Source organism: Canis lupus, chromosome 20 (genome assembly GCF_003254725.2).
Source record: "Canis lupus dingo isolate Sandy chromosome 20, ASM325472v2, whole genome shotgun sequence".
Lineage (NCBI taxonomy): Eukaryota > Metazoa > Chordata > Mammalia > Carnivora > Canidae > Canis > Canis lupus.
The window spans coordinates 50,823,115-50,847,526 of record NC_064262.1 but is presented as its reverse complement, the minus strand read 5'-3'; the positions used below and the strand labels follow the sequence as shown (position 1 = coordinate 50,847,526).

Below are 24,412 nucleotides of genomic sequence, written 5' to 3'. Positions count from 1 at the left end.
CAGGGTTATGAGTTCCAGCCTCACATTGGGCATGGAGCCTACTTAAAACAAATTTCTTTTTTAAAGATTTATTCATGAGAGACATAGAGAGGCAGAGAGAGAAGCAGGCTCACTGTGGGGAGCCCGATGCAGGACTCAATCCCAGGACCCTGGGATTATGATCCAAGCCAAAGGCAGATTCTCAACCACTGAGCCCCCCAGGTGTCCCCAAAAAAAAGATTTAAAAAAAAAAGTTATTGTTGGGCAGTCCCAGTGGCTCAGCGGTTTAGCACTGCCTTCAGCCCAGGGCCTGATCCTGGAGACCCGGAATCAAGTTCCATGTCAGGTTCCCTGCATGGAGCCTGCTCCTCCCTCTGCCTGTATCTCTGTGCTCCCCACCACCCCCCCGCCCCGTGTGTCTCTTATGAATAAATAAAATCTTAAAAAAAAAAAGTTATTGCACTCATCTGAGCACCTGCTGCTGGAGACTAGACTCAGGTGATCTTGGTGAAGATGAAAAGCATGCAGAGTTGGGGTGTAATTTGAAGATGGAGTTCACTTGATTGATTGCATGTGAGAGAGAGAGAGAGAGAGAGAGAGAGAGAGAGAGAAGTCAAAGAAGCAGGAGGAAGCAGGGCTAGGAGGGGGTAAGCTCAGGTGGGGTCCTGCAGTAGGCACCCATTGCCTGACCTGGCAGGGAACTTGGGAGGTTAAGTGACATCTCAGAGTTGTCCTGAACTGGTAGGTCCAGACTAAAGGTGGCCCAGGAACTGACAATCCCAGGCACATCTGGTTCTCCTGAGCGGGTGGGCAAGTGTCCAGTGTGATCCAGTCTGATCCTCTTGAGTATGTTGGCAATGTGATCCAGAGCCCACGGTAGTAGTTGTCTGAAGAATTGGTGTGCATGCAGTTGTGCAAAAGCCCACACAGCCCTGGCAAGGGTGCAGAGAGACGCTAGAGCTGAAGGGGTCTGGGCAGGTAGGTTTATTTTGGATGTGCTTTATACATAATCTCCAAGGGAAGTGGTCACATAGGCGGTTGGATGTGTGTGTTAGTACTTTATGGGAGAATTCTTGGCTGGAGGCATTTAATCGAGACTGTTTTTGATCGTCTTTTAAAATATATATAAAGACTTTATTATGGGATCCCTGGGTGGCGCAGCGGTTTGGCGCCTGCTTTTGACCCAGGGCGCGATCCTGGAGACCCAGGATCGAATCCCATGTCGGGCTCCCGGTGCATGGAGCCTGCTTCTCCCTCTGCCTGTGTCTCCGCCACTCTCTCTCTCTCTCTCTGTGACTATCAAAAATAAATTTAAAAAAATAAAAAAAAAGACTTTATTATTAGAGATTGAGAGAGCAATCTGGGGCGGGAGGGTAGAGGGAAAGGGAAAAACAGACTCCATCACTGAGCAGGGAACTGGACACCTGGCTCTATCCCAGGACCCCGGCATCATGACCTGAGCTGAAGGCCGTTAATCGACTGAGCTACTCAGGTGCCTGAGTGTTTTGACGGTCTTTGAAATCATGGGGCTGGCTGAGATCACCTGGGGAGTAAGTGAAGAGAGAGGTGAGGTCTGAGCTCTGGGGAGAAGGGAAAAAGGTGAACTCAGGGGAGAGCCAGAGAGTCGTGGCTTCTGGAGCTAAGTGGAAAGCAGGAAGTGTGGGCACAAGCGCTCCTGGCTTTAGTGTGGGAAGAAATGAATGCAGTGACTATTTTCTAGTGCAGTAAGGAGGACATCAGCGCAGGGCAGAGCGTGCAGGCACGCTGGAAGACGTAACAAGGTGTGAAAAATTGGGAGAGTGCTGCATGAATGAGCAATGTTAGGATTGTGGGGTTTGGGATGCCTGGGTGGCTCAGTCGGTTGAACGTCTGCCTTTGGCTCACATCATGATCTGAGAGTCAGTCCTGGGATCGAGTCCCGCATCAGGCTCTCTGCCCAGCAGGGAGTGTGCTGCTCCCTCTCCCTCCTACCTCAAATATTTTTAAAAAAGGATTGTGGGTTTTTTCTCCTCCAAACTCACTGAGGTGTGAAGTGCCAGCAGTGGATTTAGTTTAGGATTGACAAAGGGGAGCAGGGGCTTGAGGGCATATGCAAGGGGAGATGTAGGAATGCTAGCTTTCTGCTGCCCCAAACAAGCCCACAGCTTTTGAAGAACTCAGGGTGAAAGCCAAGGTCTCCATTGCCCTGCAGGACCATCCCACCCTTTCTTGGATGGTCCTCCCTCCCTCCTCCCAGCTGGCCTCCTTCCAGCCCCTCAGGCCTCTTTGCTGCTCCTTCCACAAGCACTGTCAACCTCAGGGACTTTGTACTGGCTGTTCCCTCTGCCTGGAAGGCTCATCTCCCAGCAACCAGCTTGGCCTCAGTCCCTTGGCTCCCCCGGAACTTCCCTGTGCACTGCTCGACTTAGAATTGCACCTGCCCCAGCCCCACATCACCACCTCGCTTTATTTTTGTTCATTGCACTCGCCACTACTTTGCTTGTTATTTATCACCTGCCTCCCCAGCTAGGTTGGCTCCATGCAGGCAGGGCCACGGGATGGTTTGTTCACTGTATCCCCAGCAGCAGCTCCTGGCCGCATAGCTTCAAGGCCAGCTCCTCCCACCCTCCAGATGGTATCACCACCAGGCTATACCCAAGCTCTTTTCTGCTTGGTTGGCGGGCATTCATTTCTGTGGTTTGCAACTCTGTGGGGGTACAGATTCAGAATACTTGATGTGGGCAGGCCAATGGGAGGGAGACCGCTGCCCTATCCGCAAGGAGACATGCAGGCACAAGTGTGCTGGCTAGTTACAGGCTGGAAGAAAACAAAGTGGCTCAGGCAACTAACAGACCGAAAAGATAGTCTTCCAGTTCTGTCAAGTTCTGTAACAGTTAAAAATGTAGACTTAAATGATCACAGTATACCTTCATTGAAAAAAATGGTGGCTTAAAAGAAAAAAAAAAAGTGGCTTAAGGGAAATGGGGAGTTCCTATTTGGCTCCTGTCCATGGGGTCGGACTGATTTGGGCACAATGGGGGCGAGGTGTGGTGGGTGACCTATTCATGCACTTACTTGCTGAGGGCTCCAAGCCATGGTGAAATAGAACCATGTTCCCTACTCTCTAACAAGGGAGACAAATAATAACTATGTTACAGGTGATGATAGACACTTTGAAGAAAAATAAAGCAGCTGGAGCAGAGAGCTAGAAGTGAGAGAGGGAGCTCTGAATACCTGAGGGAAGAGAGCATTTCAGGCAGAGGATATGGCCAGTGCAAAGACGGAGGTGACAGGATGCTTGAATGAATGAAGGTGTGAAAAGACACATCAAAGTGTATATCCCACACTCTCACCCACCCAGCCCAGCGGCCTGAAGACCTTTTCTTTCTCAGATGACTGGAGGTAAGTCCCAAAGCTGCCTATTCTTTGGCCATCTTTTATTTTACTTATTCATATATATACATATAATTTTATTTATTTATTTATTTATTTATTCATTCATTCATTCATTCATTCATTCTTGAGAGACAGACAGGCAGAGACAGGCAGAGGGAAAAGCAGGCTCCTCGAAGGAAGCCCGATAAGGGACTCGATCCCCAAACTGGGATCATGCCCTGAGCCAAAGACAGACGCTCAACCCCTGGGCCACCCAGGTGTTCCTCTTTGGCCATCTCTGTCCCAGTTATTGGACCAGGAAAGAAGAGAGGGTTCTGATCGGCCAGATCCAAGGCAGAGGCTTGGCTGTTGGAAATACCGTGGGGAAGTGGTGGCTACCCAAGGGAAGCCTTGGTTCTAACAACAAAGAGGGAAGGGAGACCCAGCAGGCCAAAGCCACAGGTAGCTAGCCACTCTGAGAGATGAGAGCAAGAACCAGGACACCAGGAATTTCAGGCCAAGAGGGCCCTGGCAGGTGAAGATGATGAACTCCAGGTGATTGGGGTCCTATATACACTTGGCCCGTATGTCAACATCCCTGTGTGGCCATGCCAATTTTTCTCCCCATGTTTTCTTTTCTTTTTTTTTTTTTTTTAAGATTTATTTATTACGAGAGAGAGAGAGAGAGAGAGAGAGAGAGAGGGGCAGAGACACAGGAGGAGGGAGAAGCAGGAAGCAGGCTCCATGCTGGGAGCCCGACGTGGAACTCGATCCCGGGACTCCAGGATCGCACCCTGGACCAAAGGCAGGCGCCAAACCGCCGAGCCACCCAGGGATCCCCTCCCCCCCATTCTTTTCTTTTTCTTTTCTTTTCTTTTCTTTCTTTCTTTCTCTTTCTTTCTTTCTTTTCTTTCATTCATTCATTCATTTATTTATTTTTCTCCCCATGCTTTAATGTCCTAGGGCTCAAACTGATGTGGTCATGACTTGGCTTCACTTTGACTACATCTTGTTATTTTATTTATTATTTATTTATTTATTTATTTATTTTAATCTTGTTCTTTTTTTTTATTTTATTTATGATAGAGAGAGAGAAGCAGAGACACAGGCAGAGGGAGAAGCAGGCTCCATCCCAGGAGCCCGACGTGGGATTCGATCCCGGGTCTCCAGGATCGCGCCCTGGGCCAAAGGCAGGCGCTAAACCGCTGCGCCACCCAGGGATCCCCTAATCTTGTTTTTTTTTTTTTTTAATCTTGTTCTTTTATTTTTTTTTATAATTTTTTTTAAAATTTTTATTTATTTATGATAGTCACAGAGGGAGAGAGAGAGAGAGGCAGAGACACAGGCAGAGGGAGAAGCAGGCTCCATGCACCGGGAGCCTGATGTGGGATTCGATCCTGGGTCTCCAGGATCGCGCCCTAGGCCGAAGGCAGGCGCCAAACCGCTGCGCCACCTAGGGATCCCTAATCTTGTTCTTTTAATTTAAAATATTGTTGGTGCGCCTGGGTGGCTCAGTTGGCCGAGCATCCAACTCTTGGTTTTAGCTCAGATCATGATCTCACAGTAGTGAGACGGAGCCCTGCATTCAACTCCTGCATGGCAGAAGCCTACTTGGGATTCTCTCTTCCTCCACTCCTCCCCCTGCCCACACGTGCATGCACTTGCACCCTCAAATATATTTATAAAATTAAATTTAGAGAGACCACACGAGCATGAGTGGAGTGGGGGGCAGAGGGAGAGAGAGAGAAGCAGGCTCTCCATTGAGCAAAGAGCCTGATGTGGGGCTCAATCCCAGGACCTCGAGATCAAGACCTGAGCTGAAGGAAGATACTTAACAGACTGATCCACTCAGGTGCCCCATAAATAAAATCTTTTAAAAAACATATCGCTGTAGGGATGCCTGGGTGGCTCAGCGGTTGAGTGGCTGCCTTTGGCTCAGGGCATGATCCCACAGTTCTGGGATTGAGCCCTGCATCGGGCTCCCTGCACGGAGCCTGCTTCTCCCTCTGCCTCTCTGTGTATCTCGTGAATAAATAAAATCTTAAAAATAAAAAAAAACAACATCACTGTAAAATACACATAAAAATGACCACCCAAATCATTTTTTAAGTATACAGCTCAGTGGCATTTACATTATTCACACTTTTGTACACACATTACCACCTCCATTTTTCAGAACTATTTCTTCTTCCCAAACAAAAACTGTCCCCATTAAACACAAACAACTCCTCTGGAAGGCACCCACCATTCTACTTCCTGCCTCCACACATCTCTTCTAGAGACTTTGTACGAGTGGTTATATACAGTAGTTAGCCTTCTGTGTCTGGCTTACTTAACATCCTCTAGGTTCATCCATGTTATAGCATATGTCAGAATGTCTTTCTCTTTTTAAGTTGAATAATATTTAAGATTCCGTTGTCTGCATATGTCACAATTTGTTTATGCATTCATCCATCGGCAGGCACTTGGGTTACTTCCACCTTTTGGCTATTGTGAATCATGCTGCTATAATAAACCGGAATGTGCAAATATGTTGAGTCCCTTTCATTTCTGGTGGGCATATACTCAGGAGTGGAACTGCTGGATATGTTCAGTTTATTTTTATTTTTTTTAATTTTAATATCTTTTTTTTTTTTTTTTATGATAGTCACAGAGAGAGAGAGAGGCAGAGACACAGGCAGAGGGAGAAGCAGGCTCCATGCACTGGGAGCCTGATGTGGGATTTGATCCCGGGTCTCCAGGATCGCGCCCTGGGCCAAAGGCAGGCGCCAAACCGCTGCGCCACCCAGGGATCCCTATTTTTTTTTTAATTTTATTATTATTTTTTTTTATTTATGATAGTCACACAGAGAGAGAGAGAGAGAGAGAGGCAGAGACACAGGCAGAGGGAGAAGCAGGGTCCGTGCACCGGGAGCCCGAGTGGGATTTGATCCCGGGTCTCCAGGATCGCGCCCTGGGCCAAAGGCAGGCGCCAAACCGCTGCGCCACCCAGGGATCCCTGTTCAGTTTAAATTTGGGAGAAAACACCATGTTTTCTTGCTCCATCTTTTATTTTTTAAAATATTTTATTTTTATTTTTCATGAGAGACACACAGAGAGAGGCAGAGACCCAGGCAGAGGGAGGAGCAGGCTCCATGCACGGAACCTGATGCAGGACTTGATCCCAGGTCTCCAGGATCACGCCCTGGGCCGAAGGTGGCGCTAAACTTCTGAGCCACCCTGACTGCCCTCTTGTTCCATCTTTTAGATGAACTTTCTTCCTTGTTGGTTTCATTCTGTCAAGTATACTCCCTGCTCCTCCTCCACCACCACCACACTTGCTATTTTCTGGCTTTAGTATTAGAAAAACAAGGGCTTCTCTTGCCCCAAAGTCCCCCCTGGCCTGAGGCTCACTGGCTCGATTTTGGTCACTTGCTTCTAAGCCAATCACTTTGGCCAACCCATGGGCCTAGTTTTGGAGTATGACAGCAGGGCCTTGTCAACTGAACTACAGATTTGGAGATCCCTGGGTGGCTCAGTGGTTTAGTGCCTGCCTTCAGCCCAGGGCGTGTGATCTTGGGAGTTCCAGGATCAAGTCCTGCATTGGGCTCCCTGCATGGGGCCTGCTTCTCCCTCTGCCTGTCTCTCATGAATAAATAAAATCTTAAACAAAACAAAACAAAACCAAAAACTACAAATTGAGCAAGAAAAAGGGGAAGATCCCCAAAGCACTGTGGTCAACCCATGTCCCCTCCACTGAAAGTGGAGGAAAGCAACATGTATGCATCAAAAAGGACTCAAAAGGGAAAGATCCTCAGTGTGATTGGGGGTGGGGGGGCTCAAGTGGGAGAAATCTCTGAAGAGGAGGAAGGCAAGGAATGGAGAGCATGTTCATGAGAACACTAAAGTCTCTGATGAAGACAAAACTTGTCTAGGCAGAGGAAACACAGCCAGATGACAGGGCATGTCAGTCTGGGCAGGGAAGTCAGAGAATGGTTGTTAATACGTAGTGGTGGAAAGGCAAGGGCAGTAATCAAAAGCTGTGGATGAGGGATCCCTGGGTGGCGCAGTGGTTTAGCGCCTGCTTTTGGCCCAGGGCGTGATCCTGGAGACCCGGGATCGAATCCCACGTCGGGCTCCCGGTGTATGGAGCCTGCTTCTCCCTCTGCCTATGTCTCTGCCTCTCTCTCTCTCTGTGACTATCATAAAGAAATAAAAATTAAAAAAAATTTTCTTGAAAAAAAAAAAAAGCTGTGGATGAAGGGACAAGAGAGGTAGGTGGCATCTTGGGGCTTCAATCTTGCAAGGTGACCAAGGACAGAACACAGACAAGGAGCAGGATGGATGCAGCTTGTCAGAAGACTGGGCTCAAAACCTCTTATCCTGCCACTCCTGGTGGGTGGGGTTGGGGTAGCTAGAACAGAACATACTTAAAAAAAAAAAAAAAAGACTAATTATTAGAGAGAGAACAAGTGCATGTATATGCATGAATGGGGGGAGGAGCAGATAAAATTTTCAAGCGGACTCCCTGTGGAGCATGGAGCCCTGACTCTGGCCTTGATCTAAGTGAAACCACGAGTGGGATACCTGACTGTACCATCCAGGCGCCCCCAGAATGTACTTAAGGGAGTCTGGTTTCCTTGACGCTTCAAGCTGCTCTTACTACAAAATCCAGGTTGGATGAGCCACCAGTCCAACAGGTCACAATCAGAACCACATCAGCTTATCAGCTTCCCTGGCACTCATTCCATGCAAGCCTTGAGACTGAAAAACTCTCTAAATCTTTCCTGGACTCCTCTGTGAACATTTTAGTTTGATTTTAAAGTGTTTGCTTTAAAAAAAAAAATGTTTGCTTATAACCATGATCCTTTTTACCCCTGTGTTTGCGGCCACCGTTTTACCCCTGTGTTTACCCCAAACAAGTTCTTCAAAAATCTAATCTTCGGCCACTCCCAAGAACCGGCTAGACTTGGGAGTCAGAAAACTAGAAACCTTCCTTGTTCTGCCACTTGGTAGCGCTGTTAGCTTAGTCAAATTGCACTTCGCTGAGCCTGTTCCTTGAGTGTCCATAATTGGTCTCTACCTTGTTTTTTTTTTTTTTTTTTTTAAAGATTTTATTTATTCATGAGAGAGAGAGAGAGAGAGAGAGACGCAGAAACAGGCATAGAGAAAAGCAGGCTCCATGCAGGGAGCCCAATGTGAGACTCCATCCCAAGTCTCCAGGATCACGCCCTGGGCCAAAGGCAGGCGCTCAACCGCTGAGCCACCCAGGCGGCCCTGGTCTCTACCTTGTTTTTTTTTTTTCCTCTACCTCATTAAAGTCAGTTATCACTCTCCTTGTCAGGGGGACCTGGAACAATCCAAACTTTCACCAATTTTACCTGAATACATGGGTCATTAAATTTACCAAAACTTTCTTCAGCTTCAAGCTCTATTTAGGAAAAATGTCCAAGTGTGTGTGCGGGGGGAGCAAGATGCAGATTATCTACCATTTGTGTGAAAATCAGCAAAAAAGAAAAAAAAAGCACGTCTCTGTGAATAAAACATCGTTGTAGAGATAAGCAAAAAAATCCAACACTGGCTGCCAAGGAGGAGGAAATTGATTTTGTCCTCTCAGACTCTTGCACATTTAACATTTTGTATCAGGTGAACACGTTAAATGTTCAAAATTGCAAATAAAACGTAAATAGAAAAGAAAACCGGTAGATATAGTATGCATCCATTTCTGTAACTATATTTTTACATCTTACCTTTTTAATAAGTTACCATTGAGGCATTTATTCCGCACACAGAATTGTGCTAAGAGCTTTAAAGAAAAATCGTCACCATTTTCTAAGTAAGGAAACGGAGACTCAGAGACGTGGGCTTGTTTTGGTCACACCGGGGGAACTCAAACCTAGAGCAGATACTGGGTCTTGCATCCTTAACAAAGGAGCTTACGTCCCTACGTTTTCGCCAGGAAAATCCATCACTACGCCGAAAGCCTTGAACGACTTCTCACTTTCAGGAAGGAAACCTTTTAATTCCTCGTTCCGAGTCCCGGCAGTTTCTGAACAACAGCCTCGCTCATGACAACGTGCCTAATAAAGACGTCTATCAAGCGCCAGCTTGATTCTGATACTGGAAGGGAGCGTGGCTTACTTTAGGCACAAATCGTTCTGTACATCGGGGATCTCACGAAACGCCCGGGAGTACTCAACAATGGGCTGGAAAAAGAGAAGGCGCTCGGTCCCCGGTGGCTTTATTCAACCACGCCGACTGTGGTTGGCCGAGCGTGTGACTCGCAGATCCGGCTCTCACAGGCAGGATATGAATCCTCCAACTGGGCCTCAGCTTCTCCACCTGTCAAAGAGAGACTAAACGATCCCGAGCAGCTCGGCTCTGCCCTTCGGAGGCCCAGCCCGGCAAGACGACCGGACTCTACACTGGGGGTTGGTGGGACCTAAGAACTGGAGCGCTCACTAGCGCCGATCCCGGGGCAGCAACAAGAGCTGTCCCGCCGCTGCTGACACCTGCACCTCGGGTCTTCTCGGCCTCTAGCAAGAAATGCAAGGAGAGGGGACGAAGCTCTGCCAGGAAACCTCGGACATAGGACGAACCTCCCCGAACAAGACCGTAATCCGGCCGCTAATAGGACACTCACGTGCCAGGCTCTCTGAGCCGTTTCCGCCAACGTACACAGGAGCGACCGGCGTAAGATGGCAGCCGCGCAGGCGCACAGATTCGCAGCTGGGGAGACTCCGCCCCTCGACCCGAATCACGTGGCTACACCGCTCAAAACCGCCATTGAAAAAAAGAGCGGCGAAGAAGTCACATGACACAGCCTACCAATACAACAAAGGGAAGCGCCAAAGTCCTTGTCACGTGGCCAAGGAAGGCTGTGCAATGGCCACTGTCACATGATCAGGGCCTCGAAGAGATAAACGTTTCGACCCCACGTGACCAGGAACGCAACGGTTGCACTCCGGCCACGTGACTGAAGCCCACCTTATCTCTTTTCGTCGCTCCCTCCCTCCCCGGCTGGGCCTGCGTCAAGCGGCAACGCGGCGGCAGGGGGCGGGGCTCCAACCGATCACGTGGCCCGCACCTCCCCGGCGCGCGCCCCGCCCGCCAGCTCGCCCCCGGCCCCGGCTCCTCCTCCTCCTCTTCTCGCCATTGCAGTTGGACTCAGCAGCCCGGTGCGCACCGCGTGGCTTTTGGGGGGAGACCCCGGCGGGCTGTGGAAGGAGGGCGGCGGCGGCGGTTGCGGTCGGGGAAGGGAACGCCGACAAGGTAAGCGTCAATGTGGCGGCGGCCGGGCCCGCTCCCGCCTCTGCCCCTCCCCCCGCCAGTCCTCCCACTCAGCGCGGGCCGGACTGAGGGGTCTCGATGACAAGGCCTGAGGCGCCCCACGCTTCCCGCCTACGGCCGGTTCTCTCGCTTCAGCGCTTGGTTCATTTCTCCTTCGCCAGGCTCGCTCCCGCGCTCGGCCGTTACTCTCCCCCATTGTGCCGAGGAAACAAAATGGCGGCGGCGGCGGCGAGGGCCCGGTGCGCGCGCATCCGCCCCCCCTCCTCGCGGCCCCTCGGCCGGCAGCGGCGCCTCGCGCGGGGGGTGCGCGCGCACCGGGCCCCCGGCCGCCGAATCCCCCGGGCCCGGCTTTGTCTGTTGCGGCGCCCCGCGCGCACGCGCGCACGTGCTGGGAGCACACACCCCCCTTGGCCGGTAGCATCCTGGCCGGCGCGGATGGGGCGACCCCCTCCTCGTTCCTTTCCAGTCTTTGTCCCAGTCCCCGTCCCGGCTTCCAGGAGAGTCCCAGGTTCTCGAGGCGGGAAACGTCGCTGCCTTTGTCCTTACATGGCATGGAGACGCGGACCTCCTCCCTGAAACCCCATTCCCACGCTGATTGCACAGGAGGCCTTTGTCGGTGCATGGGGTTCCCAAATCAGTAGTCAGCCAGGCCTCCCCCAGATCAGGACTCCTTTTGGCGGAGGGTTTAAGCTTTCCGTTTCTTTAGTTCAGGTGTTTCATTGATGATGAATTTTCACCAGAATGCTTAAGATTTGCATCTTTCCTCAAAATGGTGATCTGGTCCGATATGTAGATAAGCCAAAACTTGCAGGATTGTGACCAAAACGTGAGAGATTAAAAAGGTTTTCTACTTTATTTCCTCATATACTTGAGTGAGTGACTGAGTTGAAGTTTTGCCCCAGTTAATCCTGCGCCTGGATGAATTATCTGGGATGTACAGTGATCTGCGTGCCCTCCCCCAGTTAATTTGGGCAGATAAGCCATCTCTTCTCAGTATTTCCAAAATTGGTTGATCCGTTACTTGGGATTCTGCTGACGGGACCTGATGGAAGTAAGGAAGTGTCAGTTTCCCTGAGAATTCTTCCTTTTCTGGACTCAGGTATTTCATTGATTTTGAATCTTTTTGGTTGCTTAGGATTCTGTCTTTAAAGTGAGTGGCCTCGTGGCATATTTGGGTTCAACAGGAAAACTTAAGGTGCCACCCAGAGTTGCGACTCAAATTTAGGGCTTCAGACTCTGTTTTTCTCGGATACTTGGGGCTGGGAATATCTGCGGATTGCTCACACTGCTGCCACTACGCTTTGTGGTGTGATGCTTTGTGTGTGGTCTCGTGGGATGTAGGTAACAGCAGCCAGTCAGGCTGTGAATGAAGTGTGGCAACCAGAAGCTCATTAATAGCTGGAAAGGGGGGAAAACAAGCCCCTCGTACTGGCAGGTGCTACTGTCCCTAACTGTGGGGGTCTTTGCCCCTGAGCTGTTTGTTGGCCATGTGAGTAGATCTTGGTCTCTGGATTTGTGAATGGAATCTCTGCAGGCCCTAGTGTTTGGAGTTGATTGGAGGCTGGCAGTTATTGCCAGGCTTGTTGGCCTTGCCAGCACCCGGTGCAGTATATCAGAGTTTCCCTACTCCTAGAGCTTGGGCAGGCCTAGGAATCACACTTTCTGGGGCAGAGTGGTGCCTAATCGCTTACAGTTTTTGTTGTTGTTTGTTTTTGGTTTTGTTTTTGTTTGTTTGTTTGTTTGTTTTTGCTTGAACTTGTCTAGTGCCGGTAGGCAAATATTCCTTTCTTTAGCCCCTTCTAATATATTTTAGAGGGTGGTTGTATTTGGGTTTTTGTTTTGAGGCCCGTATTAGGGGGAGTGAGGAATCTAAGGCTGTTTCTAGTTTTCTTAAATTTTTCCTGTCAACTACATTGTCAAGAGTGGCTGCAATATTTTGATGTCCTTTATTTGGTGCTCATTTTCATGTTCTCTGCTTAAGTCCCCCCCAGGTGGGGACACTGGAAGCAATGATGAAGAAAGCTTTCTGTAAGTCTATAAGCCTCTTCCCTGGGTAAGAAGTAGGCTTGTCAGTCTGTAGGTTTCAGCAAGATGTGGGGCTTGGAAATGTTCTTCTGAAAGAGGCTTTACAAGTTTTCTTTGGGGGTCGCCTGGGTGGCTCAGTTGGTTGGGCATCTGCCTTCGGCTCAGGGAGGCTCACGTCTTGTTCCCAGGACCTTGGGTTTGAGCCCCAAGTCTGGCTCCCTGCTGGGCGGGGAGCCTGTTTCTTTTTTCCTGTCTCTCTGCTGCTCCCCTTCCTTGTGTGCACTCTCTCAAATAAATAAAATCTTAAAAAAGTGTTCTTCAGGCTGCATCAACTCCCACTTACTTACCTCATCCTCTTCCCCAATTCCTCCTAGTGTCACCTTTTATGGCCCAGAGGAATAATTCCCTTTCCAGGAAGCTTGGGTTTCTACTTCCTTGGATTTGCCCTTCGGTTACATCTTGTCATTAAGTTGATTGACCTTGTGCAGTTTTGAAAGATGTGTAGACATCACCATCTAGTATTAAATGCATGTATGTCTTACAAAAGGGTGACATCAAAGGGGTGATTGAACCTTCGTGAGAATTAGGATTTTCTAGGCTACATATAATATATTGGATGCTTCTTATCTTAGCCAAGTCCTGGGAGAAAAAGATTTGATTTCTCTTCCCAGCGAAGGGGGTTTGAAATTAAAGGCCAATAGTGGTTTGACAGCAGTCTACACATAGTGAAGCAGGTTGGGGCCCCTAAAGGGAGGAGATTCCTTCAGATTCCTGCTGCTCCAACACTTGTCAGTTTTGTCTGAAACAACCAGCTTCCCTCTCTGCTCTATTATTTAGGGTAAGTTGATGCTGATTTTGTGGTGCTTATTAGCAGCATTAACGAAATAATGGTGAAATCAAGGTGGACAGGTGTTTGTTAGGGAGCCTTGTCTGTGTTCTAACTTTTAAACATTATTTCTCACCATTTTATGCTTTGTTAAATCCCTTTTGATATTTTCCCAAGGTTGTTCTTTAAAGGTGATTCTGTTATAAATTGTAATTGGAAATTCAGAAGTGACTTTTAACTTCTGCAATTTTCAGATGTCTCGAGAAAGTGATGTCCAGCTGAAATTTAATATTTTTTCTTTTCTCATTGAATATTAATGGGATGAAGAAATTGAAAATGTAACCCCTATTTTTTCAAGATTTATTTATTCACAAGAGACACAGAGAGAGGCAGAGATACAGGCAGAGGGAGAAGCAGGCTCCTCACAGGGAGTCCAATGTGGAACTCGATCCTGTATTCTGGAATCCCACCCTGAGCCGAAGGCAGATGCTCAACTGCTGAGCCACCCAGGCGTCCCAGTAGCCTGTAGTTTAAACAAGAAAATGAGTTTACTGTCCAAGGGCCATTTTCTTGTTTGCCATATGTGATCACTGAAGATCATTTATTTACAAAGCTGAGTACGCATCCTTTTAGAGTATATAAATGTGCTCCAAATTATTTTATAATCTTAGGTGATTAGTGAGAAGTGGTGCTATTGGTATTTGAGATCCATTGTAATTTTCTTGATCGTTCTGACCAGCTCTCTTTTTAAATATTTTTTTTCAAAGATTTTATTTATTTATTTATTTATTCATGAGAGATAGAGAGAGAGAGGCAGAGACACAGGTAGAGGGAGAAGCAGGCTCCATGCAGGGAGCCCAATGTGGGACTCGATCCTGGGACCCCAGGATAATGCCCTGAGCTGAAGGCAGAGGCTCAACCGCTGAGCCACCCAGGCGCCCCTCTTTTTAAATATTTTTATTAGGGTTGTGGTTCAAGCTTAGTCTTACTGGGATATAATCTTACAGGCCACTTGCTTTTCTGCTGCTTCCTTTGGACTACTATTCTCTCATCTGACTGAGTCTGTTTTTATAGAATAAAATGTTGCAAGTTAGATTTGCTTTTCCATGGTACATTTAGATTTTTTGCAGGTTAATAATTCTTGCTATGTATTCATAATTCAGAAAAGCAGTCCAAATATCAACAATGTGGAAATAACTAGCCTAGCCCCATGGCTTATAGCAACCCTTAATAAACATTTGTCCTACGGGTGACCTGTGCAGAAGCCCCACGGGAAGCGTAGTGGCTGCCTGGTGAGGGCTCACCAGTGACCGCAGCAGCGCAGAGCAGATGTGGTAGCTAACAGGAGTGGAGAGAAGGTGAACTGAGTTGATTTTGGTGAAGTTAATTTGTGTTTTAAAATCTCAGTTCCAGGGATCCCTGGGTGGCGCAGCGGTTTGGCGCCTGCCTTTGGCCCAGGGCGTGATCCTGGAGACCTAGGATCGAATCCCACGTCGGGCTCCCGGTGCATGGAGCCTGCTTCTCCCTCCGCCTGTGTCTCTGCCTCTCTCTCTCTCGATCTCTATGTGTGACTATCATGAATAAAAAAAAAAATTAAAAAAAAATAAAATCTCAGTTCTGGAAAAACGCTTTGGGGGGAGGGTTTCTTAGAAAACTAAATAGGCAACCACCCTATGACCCAGCATTTTCACTTTTGGGCATTTATCCCAAAGAATGAGTCTTTAGGTTTACATAAAAGTATATACACAAATGTTCATAGTAGTTTTATTCTTGATAGCCAGGAGTTGGAAGCCAAGCAGAAGTCTTTTTTTTTTTTTTTTTTTCAAGCAGAAGTCTTGAAGCAGGTGAATGGTTAGACTATTGTGCTAACATACTTCGGAGCAGTCAAAATGAGCAAATTTTCAATACACTACTGGAATTAATCTCGAGACAGTTATGTTGCATGAAACAAGCCAATACTGAAAGATTACATTCTTGGAGTGCCAAAATTATAGGAATGGTAAATAGATTAGTGGTTGGTAGGGTTAAGCATGTGGGGAGTGGTGGAAGGGTAGTGTGGCCAATCAACGGGGAACAGGAGAGATCTTTGTGGGGATGGCAGTGGTCTGTGTATCCATGTCTGTGTTGTGGTTAGGTTATTGTACTATATAGTTTGCAAGATGTTACCATTAGGGGAAACTGGTTAGAGAGGACATACAGTTACCTCAAAATAAAAAGTTTTGTTTAGGGCAGCCCTGGTGGCTCAGCGGTTTAGCACCTGCCTTCAGCCTAGGGCCTGATCCTGGAGACCCGGGATCGAGTCCCATGTCGGGCTCCCTGAATGGAGCCTGCTTCTCCTTCTGCCTGTGTCTCTGCCTGTCTTTCTCTCTCTCTCTCTCTCTCTCTCTCTGTGTCTCTCATGAATAAATAAAATCTTTAAAAATAAAAAAATAAAAAAAAAAGTTTTATTTAAAAGAAGGCCACCAGGGGCAGCCCAGGTGGCTCAGCAGTTTACCGCCTGCCTTTGGCCCGGGGCGTGATCCTGGAGTCCCTGGAGTCCCGGGATCAAGTCCTACGTCGGGCTCCCTGCATGGAGCCTGCTTTTCCTTCTGCCTGTGTCTCTGCCTCTCTCTCTCTCTCTCTCATGAATAAATAAATAAAATCTTAAAAAAAAAATAAAAGAAGGCCACCATAGGGAGATGGATGGGGGATGGGGTACCTGGGGGATGGGCATTAATGAGGACACATGATGAGCCCTGGGTGTTACATGCAACTGATGAATCACTGAACTCTGTCTCTGAAACTAGTAATACACTGTATGTCATTTGAATTAAAATAAAATTTAAAAAACTCTAAAAGAGCCCTTACCCACTAAAATAATTCACAGTTGTGAATTTGCATACATAATCCACATTCTTTGAGAGGTGGTCATTTTTCTTTTTAATTGGCAGTGGGGGTGGGGGATGCTTTTGGGAGAAGTGAACAAATTGCACGCCAAGTTTAAAAAAAACAATCTGGGGCACCTGGGTGGCTTAGGCAATTGTCTGACTTTTTTTTTTTTAAGATTTTATTTATTTATTCATGAGAGACACACAGAAAGAGAGAGGCAGAGACAAAGGCAGAGGGAGAAGCAGGCTCCATGCAGGGATCGATCCCGGGACTCCAGGATCACGCCCTGGGCTGAAGGCAGGTGCCAAACCACTGAGCCACCCAGGGATCCCCTCACAGGCAGATTTTCAAGCATTTTTATTGGTTCATCCAAGAGTTGTTGAAATTCCTCCTTTTATATATTGCGTTTGAGATTTTATGGTTGATAAAGCATCTTTCCACAGAGTCCTCTTTTATCCTTACTATTTGCAATTCTCAGGCATAGCTAGTGTTTTCCGTCTCCTGATTGACCCAGCTCTGAACAGGTAGGTAATTTGCTAGAGGGTCCCACAGTTCCTAGGTTGGACAGCCCTGGTGGGCGCAAGCCAGAGGCTTTTGTCTTCCAAGATCCATAAATGCTCTCCTGTACCAGTGGGCCTGGAGTCCTGGGTCTCACACACCAGTGGGAGTTCCAGAAGCATTTGGGGGAAAAACATGTATTTGTCACTTTATTCAGTAAAGAACACATGTAAATTAATTAGCGTACACCATCTTGGATTTTATAATTTCTCAGAGTGGCATCCATAACCAGATTTTAGATTGGCATCTTCTGACTGGATTGGTTTGTTTAAAAAAATTTTTTTTTTAATATTTTATTTATTCACGAGAGACACAGGCAGAGGGAGAACAGGCTCCACGCAGGGAGCCCGACTTGGGACTGGATCACGCCCTGGGCTGAAGGTGGCGCTAAACCACTGAGCCACCCGGGCTGCCTTGCTTTGTTAAAATTACTTTTCATGTGTCTTTGATGATGTTGATCTATAAAAGTTTGTAGAGTCACTAGAGAGGAACACGTGTATCACTTTGTATCACACTGCAGAGATAGGGAAGCCAGGAGTGGGGTTTGGATCCTTGTACATTTCAAAGCCTAATTGATTCAGTCTCTTTGGTGAGCATCTGCTTCAGGGCAGTTCCCCAGAGTTGCTGGAATAGAGGTAGGATTTTGTGAAATAACCTGGAAGGGGTGGTATCTACTCTGGAAGATAGGCAGAGCCATACTTGTTAAGATGTTTCCACTACACCTGTTCATTGACTCTACAAATGTTTGTTGATTCACCCATGCTGACTTGGGCATGTTTCTTTTCCAAAAGTGCCATGTATGTCATTCTAATTAGCAAGAGGTCAGAAAGGTGGTCATCACGCTATAAGGAATAGGTTTTTGTGGCTAAGCTTTGTAACTCTGCATTCTGGGAGTGGGCTGGATTCGAGAAGAAAGAAACCTGATCCCTGTTAGAATATCCCCAGCCATGGGGCACCTGGGTGGCTCAGTGGTTGAGTTGTCAGCCTTTGGCTTGGGTTGTGATCCTAGGGTCCTGGGATTGAGTCCCACATCGAGCTCCGTGCAGGGAACCTGCTTCTCCCTCTGGCTATGCCTCTGCTTCTCTCCTTGTGTCTCTTATGAATGAATAAAATCTTAAAAAAAAAAAAAATCCTCAGCCACACAAAGTTAATGTTTAAAATTCTGATTCTTCACACTCCAGTTGTTCCTGCTTCGGTTTCTTTTCAGAGAAGCCAGGCTGGTAAAAATCAGGCTTCCTTGTGCCCTGCTTTTGAATCATAAAGGTAGTTGCAGGAGCAGCTTCTGTTTAAAGTTTGATTGGCAGGGGTCAATAGGTGTTGAAGTGTGAAGTGTTGCCTATAGGTAGGTGGGTGTTGTAGGCTTCTTGCCAACAGGGTTCTTTGCTAAAAATCTTGAAAAGGTTTCTGCCTGCCCAGAAGACCCTTGTCTGTTAATAGATGGATTTCCTGATATTCAAGACCAGAGCAGCTGGCTTCTGAAAAACTGGCTTGGATGACAGATCTGGGTTCACATAAAGACAACAAGGCCAGATTTGTTGGCCTGCAAAGGAGCATTGTCTCTGGTTTTTCAACATTTGTTTTAGTTCAGATAATTTATGTTCATACTCACATCACCACGAAGGCCTGGCCTAAGGGAGGAAGGCCCCAAGGGTGAAGTTCCCCAGTTGGGAACAAGGTCTGGTGGTCAGGGGCAGTCATAGCTCAGTGACTCTCTTCAGGGGTACCTTCTGGGGCCTGTCTCTTGGAGCAGAGGGAGAGCACGTGCCTCAGCTGGCTGCAGCAGAGGCACACCCACATCGGGAGTTTTAAGAGTGGAGGCAGCAGATGGAAAACCTACATGCAGGACAGTCACTGAATGCAGGTGCATTTGGGGGTGTATTTGTGTCCTTGAGGTACTTCTGATAGGCTGGGGTTTTCTGATAGGATCTTTTTACCCATTGGTAGAAGAGTGATTTTTCTGCTCCCAGTTTGTCTTAGTCAGGTGGCATTCGTTCTTAGTAGAGATTCCCACGTGAACTAACTATAGGTGGACTTCAGTCCCTTTTAACATTTTCAGAGTAGGGAGTTGGAATATGGACCTCTCCGGTAGTAGCAAATTAGGGTTTGGGATTTTTATTAAGTATCCTTATGGGCTCAAGCTTTTTTTTTTTTTTAATTTTTTTTTTTAAATTTATTTGTGATAGTCACAGAGAGAGAGAGGCAGAGACACAGGCAGAGGGAGAAGCAGGCTCCATGCACCGGGAGCCTGATGTGGGACTCGATCCCGGGTCTCCAGGATCGTGCCCTGGGCCAAAGGCAGGCGCCAAACCGCTGTGCCACCCAGGGATCCCGGGCTCAAGCTTTTATAGAAATGTAATGTGCTGAATCAGTTTTGGTTATATATTCAGAATACGTTAGGGACGCCTGGGTGCCTCAGTGGTTGGGCATCTGCCTTCAGCTTAGGGAGTGGTCCCAGGATTGAGTCCCATATTGGGCTCCTTGCAGGGATCCTGCTTCTCCCTCTGCCTGTGTTTCTGCCTCCCTCTCTGTCTCTCATGAACGAATAAATAAAATCTTAAGAAAAAAGAATGTTATTATGAAAAATTTCAAACATACATTAAAGGTGACACAATTTTATGGTGAACAGCTACCTGTAGATAGAGTCTTGGTTCTGCCATTGACATTTGACTTTTTTTCTCATCCATCTTTCCATCTGTTCTGGTCATCCTTCAGTCCACATTGATTGATTGATATATGCACTTATTGAACATCTCCGACATATAATCCATCTTATTCTTACACGTTTCAAAGTAGCAGAAAGTTGCAGTCTTCCGTCTAAATGTTGGCTAGAGTCCAGCATTTATTTACAGTTCTTTTTTTCTTTAAAAATAATGCACAAAAAATAAAAATAAATAAAATAAAAATAATGCACACATCTTGAGTATACCATTCAACTAGGTTTTTTTTTTTTTTTTTTTTTTTTTTTAAGATTTATTTATTTATTCATTCAGAGAGAGCGAAGAGAGGGGCAGAGACACAGGCAGAGGGAGAAGCAGGCTCCCTGCAGGAAGCCCGATATGGGACTCGATCCTGGGTCTCCAGGATCACGCCCCGGGCTGCAGGCGGCGCTAAACCGCTGTGTCATCGGGGCTGCCCCCATTCAACTAGTTTTGACCACTGCATGCACCCAACCCCTACCAAGATGTACTACCACTTGAAAAGCACTGTTCCTGGGTGTTCCTGCCACACCACTGTCCAAGGCAACTACTGAGCAGTTTTGGCTTTTTTAGAACTTCGTATAGATGATAGCTTCTTATTATTACTATTACTATTATTAATTTTTTATTTTTTTTGTATTCCGTTGCTCCAAATGTAGCCAGTGGAATTCTTTACAGGTCAACTCCTTGTTCCTTTGGACCACCTGCATTAGTGTGAGCACTTTCTTGCTTTCTGAACTGCAAATGACTGGGCTCAAACAGTTCTGAGGTGAGGTGCCGAATCAACCATTTCTCTGGGGAGCTCTTTTTAGTAAGTTAGACATTATCAGTCCTGTAAAACCTGGAAAGTCTTAGCCACCTGAAACCTTGGTTTAAGCTCTTTTGTTTTTAAAGTCCTTCTGTTTGATGTCTGTTGCAGAGGAGTATAGCATGAAGAGATGGTAAGTGTGACATTAAACATTGGTTCCTGGCATCTTGTTGGGCTTGGAAGGAAGATATTTCTTCTTCTTTTGTGCCAGGTAACTGTGTCCACAGGGACAAGGCACTTATCTGGCATGTCTTTCACCATCCCAGCGGCCAGCCCAGGTCTTGGTGTGGAGGAAGAACATGCTAAATCCTTGCCGATTAAATAAATACAGTTTTTTTTTTTTTTAAATAAATACAGTTTTAAACATCAGCCTTCTTTATCAGATTGATGAGGTTCCAGCATAGATGTGGCTAGGAGTGGTGGCTGTTTAACATTGCCGTCTCACCATCAGACTATGATTTCTTGATGGTATGCTTCTCTGTTTAGAGCTAGGCATCTGATCGTTGGTTAAATTTTTAGATGGCACTAATTGGGTGCACTTTTGTTAGGACTATGTAAGTACATTCTGCAATTAAGTTAAAAACCGTAATGGCAGTTTTCAGACCTCGCAAGTGAATGCTAACATTACCATCTCCCAGCTTCAACAGCTATCAGTACTTTGCCATTTTGTTTTATATTTGCCCACATCTTCACTGCCTGTCTTTGGAGTATTTTAGAGCAAATACCAAGCAGGTACTTTGAACTGTAAATTTATCTTAAATACGTACCTAGCAGGTAAAGCATTTTTTTTTGAACACAGCTTTGATAACATATGTTCCTAACTGAATGAATGGTAAGTTATTCACATAGGACGCACTTTGTATCGTCACTCATCACTTACCGCACACCCCCCCCCCCATGGCAGCCTGGCAAGTGGAGATCTTGTTGGTAGAAGTTGGTGCCATTTTGAAGGACTGTGGGATTTGTGCTGCATGCTTTCCATAGGTTGACTTGTTTAACTTTCACTGCTCGTGCAAAGGTAGAGGGGCCACATCCATGTTGCAGGTGTAGAAGGAAGCTTCAGGGCCACGTGGCTAGTGGCTGGGCATGCAGAGATTCCAGTCCAGTTATGTATGGAAGCTCCTACTTGGCGGTGACCGAGTGGTTTATCAAGGGCATAGTGAACAGCCGAACTCAGAGCCTGGTCGCCACTCCTCTCCCCACTACCCCCAGCATAGCCTTTGACCCCTGCTTGTCCTCTTGTGTAGCTCTGCAGGAGCATCACCTCTTACTTCACCTTTCATTTTTATAGTTCTACTTTGTTTTTTTTTTTTTTTTTTTTTTTTTTTATTTATGATAGTCAGAGAGAGAGAGAGAGAGAGAGGCAGAGACATAGGCAGAGGGAGAAGCAGGCTCCATGCACCGGGAGCCTGACGTGGGATTCGATCCTGGGTCTCCAGGATCGCGCCCTGGGCCAAAGGCAGGCGCCAAACCGCTGCGCCACCCAGGGATCCCTATAGTTCTACTTTGAAACCTACAAATTTGGGACACCTGGGGGGCTCAGAGGTTGGGCGTCTACCTTTGACTAGGCGCCTGATCCCAGTTTGGGGATTGAGTCTCACATTGGACTCCCTGTGAGGAGCCTGCTTCTCTCTCTGCCTATGTCTCTGCCTCTCTCGTCTGTCATGAATGAATAAATAAAATCTTAAAAAAAAAAAAAAACCTACAGATTTGCAATTAGATTGTTAGGTAGTCCTGAAGCATTGTGGGAAATTCTTGTTTTGGCCTGGCATGTCCAAGTTTGTCTTTGAGGCGTGTGCCTTCCAGGTGAAGTCTGCTGCCCTGCCTAGAAACTAAGATTGAAGCAGCTGGCTGTTGCGTGGTTGGATGGCATGGGATAGGTGGATTTCATTAGTTTTGTATTATTGTGATGGATTTCTTTTTTGTTATTTACTCATTTGGAAGATTTTAGCGTGGACCAGACTGTTTGCACAGAGTAGGAATTGAGTAGGTTGTAGTCAGCATGTTATTTAGAGCCCAAGATGGTAATTACAGCTATGCTTGTCCTGAAGACTTCTGTTGTGCACTTGGGTTCTCAAGGCCTCTCTGAAATGGAGCCCATAGGTGTGGTCATGTGGTGCTGTAGTATCCACCTGATGTTTCAGAAGGTTCTTGCATTTCTGGTTTATAGAAGCCTTTTGGGGTTCTTTCTCTCCTGCTTTCCTTCCATTTCTTCATTACTCAAAGACCAGAGCTCCTTCCCTCTCTTTGCCTTCTCCAAACACCAAGATTTTGCTGAACATTTGTGTTGTTACCATTTATTGGGGGCTCGATGATTTGTGTGTATGTATGTTTTGAGGCTTTTTTTGGGGGGTAAGAACTGGAATATTTTACATTAAAAAAATGAAAGAAGATGAAGTAGAAATCTGCTGAATGTGGGTGGGAATTCAGAGTTAGCTTCTAAAACCAGCTGTTTTCATTTTTAGGGGATTTTATAATTAGTTGCTTGTACCTTAGCTTAGCAGTGATTACTTGGAAATAAAAATGTGTCTTGCTGGGTTAACAGTGTCCCTTTGGATGGCTGCACCACTTTCATCTTACTAAGTATCTGGCTACTAAAATTCATCCATCTATGAAATATTTGAAACTAAAAAGATTTTCTGATCTTATAGATAGTTGAAGTATTGATAACATCAAGGAAATCTGTCACAATTTGAAAAGATAAGCAAACATTTGATTTCCAGACACTACAGAAAAAAGAAGTAAAAATGGTAAGTTTTTTTTTTACTCATACTTATTTCTTTATTCATAGTCAAAGATGCAGCATTTCTCCAAGGCATTTGATTCTCCTTTCATTAGACTTTTTGAATTATAAAATACTACTACATAGGGAAAGAGTTCAACTGCATATATATGCATATACACATATATAGATACATATAATTATGTAAAGTTAAGTGTGCCCCCTTTTGACTGCCTGGAGAATGAACTGCTGTTCCATCTGGTTGTCCTGCTTCTCAGACCTTCAGTAGTGGTCGTGTAGGTGGCTTACTTTGACATAAATGATAAGGCATAATTCTGAGTTGGGCAGCTTGAAAAAGAAGTGGAGGATCACTTGGTATCTTTGTGGTTTTTAAATGAGATTTTATATTTCTAGCGTCCGATGCGAATTTTTGTGAATGACGACCGCCACGTGATGGCAAAGCATTCTTCTGTTTATCCAACCCAAGAGGAACTGGAGGCAGTCCAGAACATGGTGTCCCACACAGAGAGGGCTCTCAAAGCTGTGTCTGACTGGATAGATGAACAAGAGAAAGGCAGCAGTGAGCACACTGAGTCGGAGAATGTGGACGTGCCCCCGGAGGATGAGACCAAAGAGGGGGCTGGGTAAGTTTGAGGTTTGGTGGGGGAGGGATCCTTCCTGGAGAGACTGGCCAGCATAGGCGTGAGTGTCTCCTTTTCTTCCCCAGCCTTCCAGGGCCTCTGGGTTCTAGTTGCATTGAATTCACTCACTGAGCATACTTTGGTCTGTCCCTCAGGGAGCAGAAGACTGAGCACATGACCAGAACCCTGCGGGGCGTGATGCGAGTTGGCCTTGTAGCAAAGGGCCTGCTGCTCAAGGGGGACTTGGATTTGGAGCTGGTGCTGCTATGTAAGGAGAAGCCCACGACTGCCCTCCTGGACAAGGTGGCTGACAACCTGGCCATCCAGCTCGCTGTGAGTGACTGTTTCCACCGGGTGGGGTTAGGTCATGCTTGTTGAGGATGCAGAACAGAGGAAGGCTCATTTGTCCTGTGCACGCTGCAAACCCACCTTGGCACGTGCTTTGCTTGTGCCTTATCCACAGGTAATGGGCAGGATGCTGCAGAGCTGCTAAGATTCTGTGGACAGGGCCTGAGTGACTCTGATGGGCCCAGATTCTCTTGTCAGCTGGGAAAGACTTGGTGCCCATGAGGTGCCAGACTATACTGTTCTAGGGTTGCAGCAGGCTAGAACTCTAAATCCACATACAGTTGGGTAGATGGGTTGGTGTATGGATGGTTGAATAGA

General features: G+C 46.7%; 1 protein-coding gene and 2 long non-coding RNA genes across 9 annotated transcripts in view; 2 read left to right on the top strand and 1 right to left on the bottom strand.

The window, feature by feature from the left end:
* Positions 1-1,268: 1,268 nt before the first annotated feature.
* On the top strand, positions 1,269-5,864 carry LOC125753182 (uncharacterized). Its single transcript, XR_007404356.1, has 2 exons — positions 1,269-3,360; positions 4,420-5,864. It is a non-coding gene; the product is annotated as an uncharacterized LOC125753182 (long non-coding RNA).
* A 2,532-nt stretch (positions 5,865-8,396) lies between these two features.
* LOC125753180 (uncharacterized) lies at positions 8,397-10,411 on the bottom strand. The gene is made up of 2 exons (XR_007404354.1): positions 10,300-10,411; positions 8,397-10,136 (listed from the first exon to the last, which is right to left on the bottom strand). It is a non-coding gene; the product is annotated as an uncharacterized LOC125753180 (long non-coding RNA).
* ILF3 (interleukin enhancer binding factor 3) overlaps positions 10,303-24,412 on the top strand; it is a 32,497-nt gene continuing 18,387 nt past the window's right edge. For all 7 annotated transcript variants that reach the window (XR_003140874.3, XM_049098318.1, XM_025457523.3 and 4 more), the window contains exons 1-4: positions 10,303-10,584; positions 23,035-23,133; positions 23,520-23,749; positions 23,902-24,079. Coding sequence is in view for 6 of the 7 variants with exons in the window: in XM_049098318.1 (XP_048954275.1) it covers positions 23,131-23,133; positions 23,520-23,749; positions 23,902-24,079 (411 nt within the window). In the remaining variant the exon portion in view is untranslated. The remainder of the gene's footprint in view (positions 10,585-23,034; positions 23,134-23,519; positions 23,750-23,901; positions 24,080-24,412) is intronic.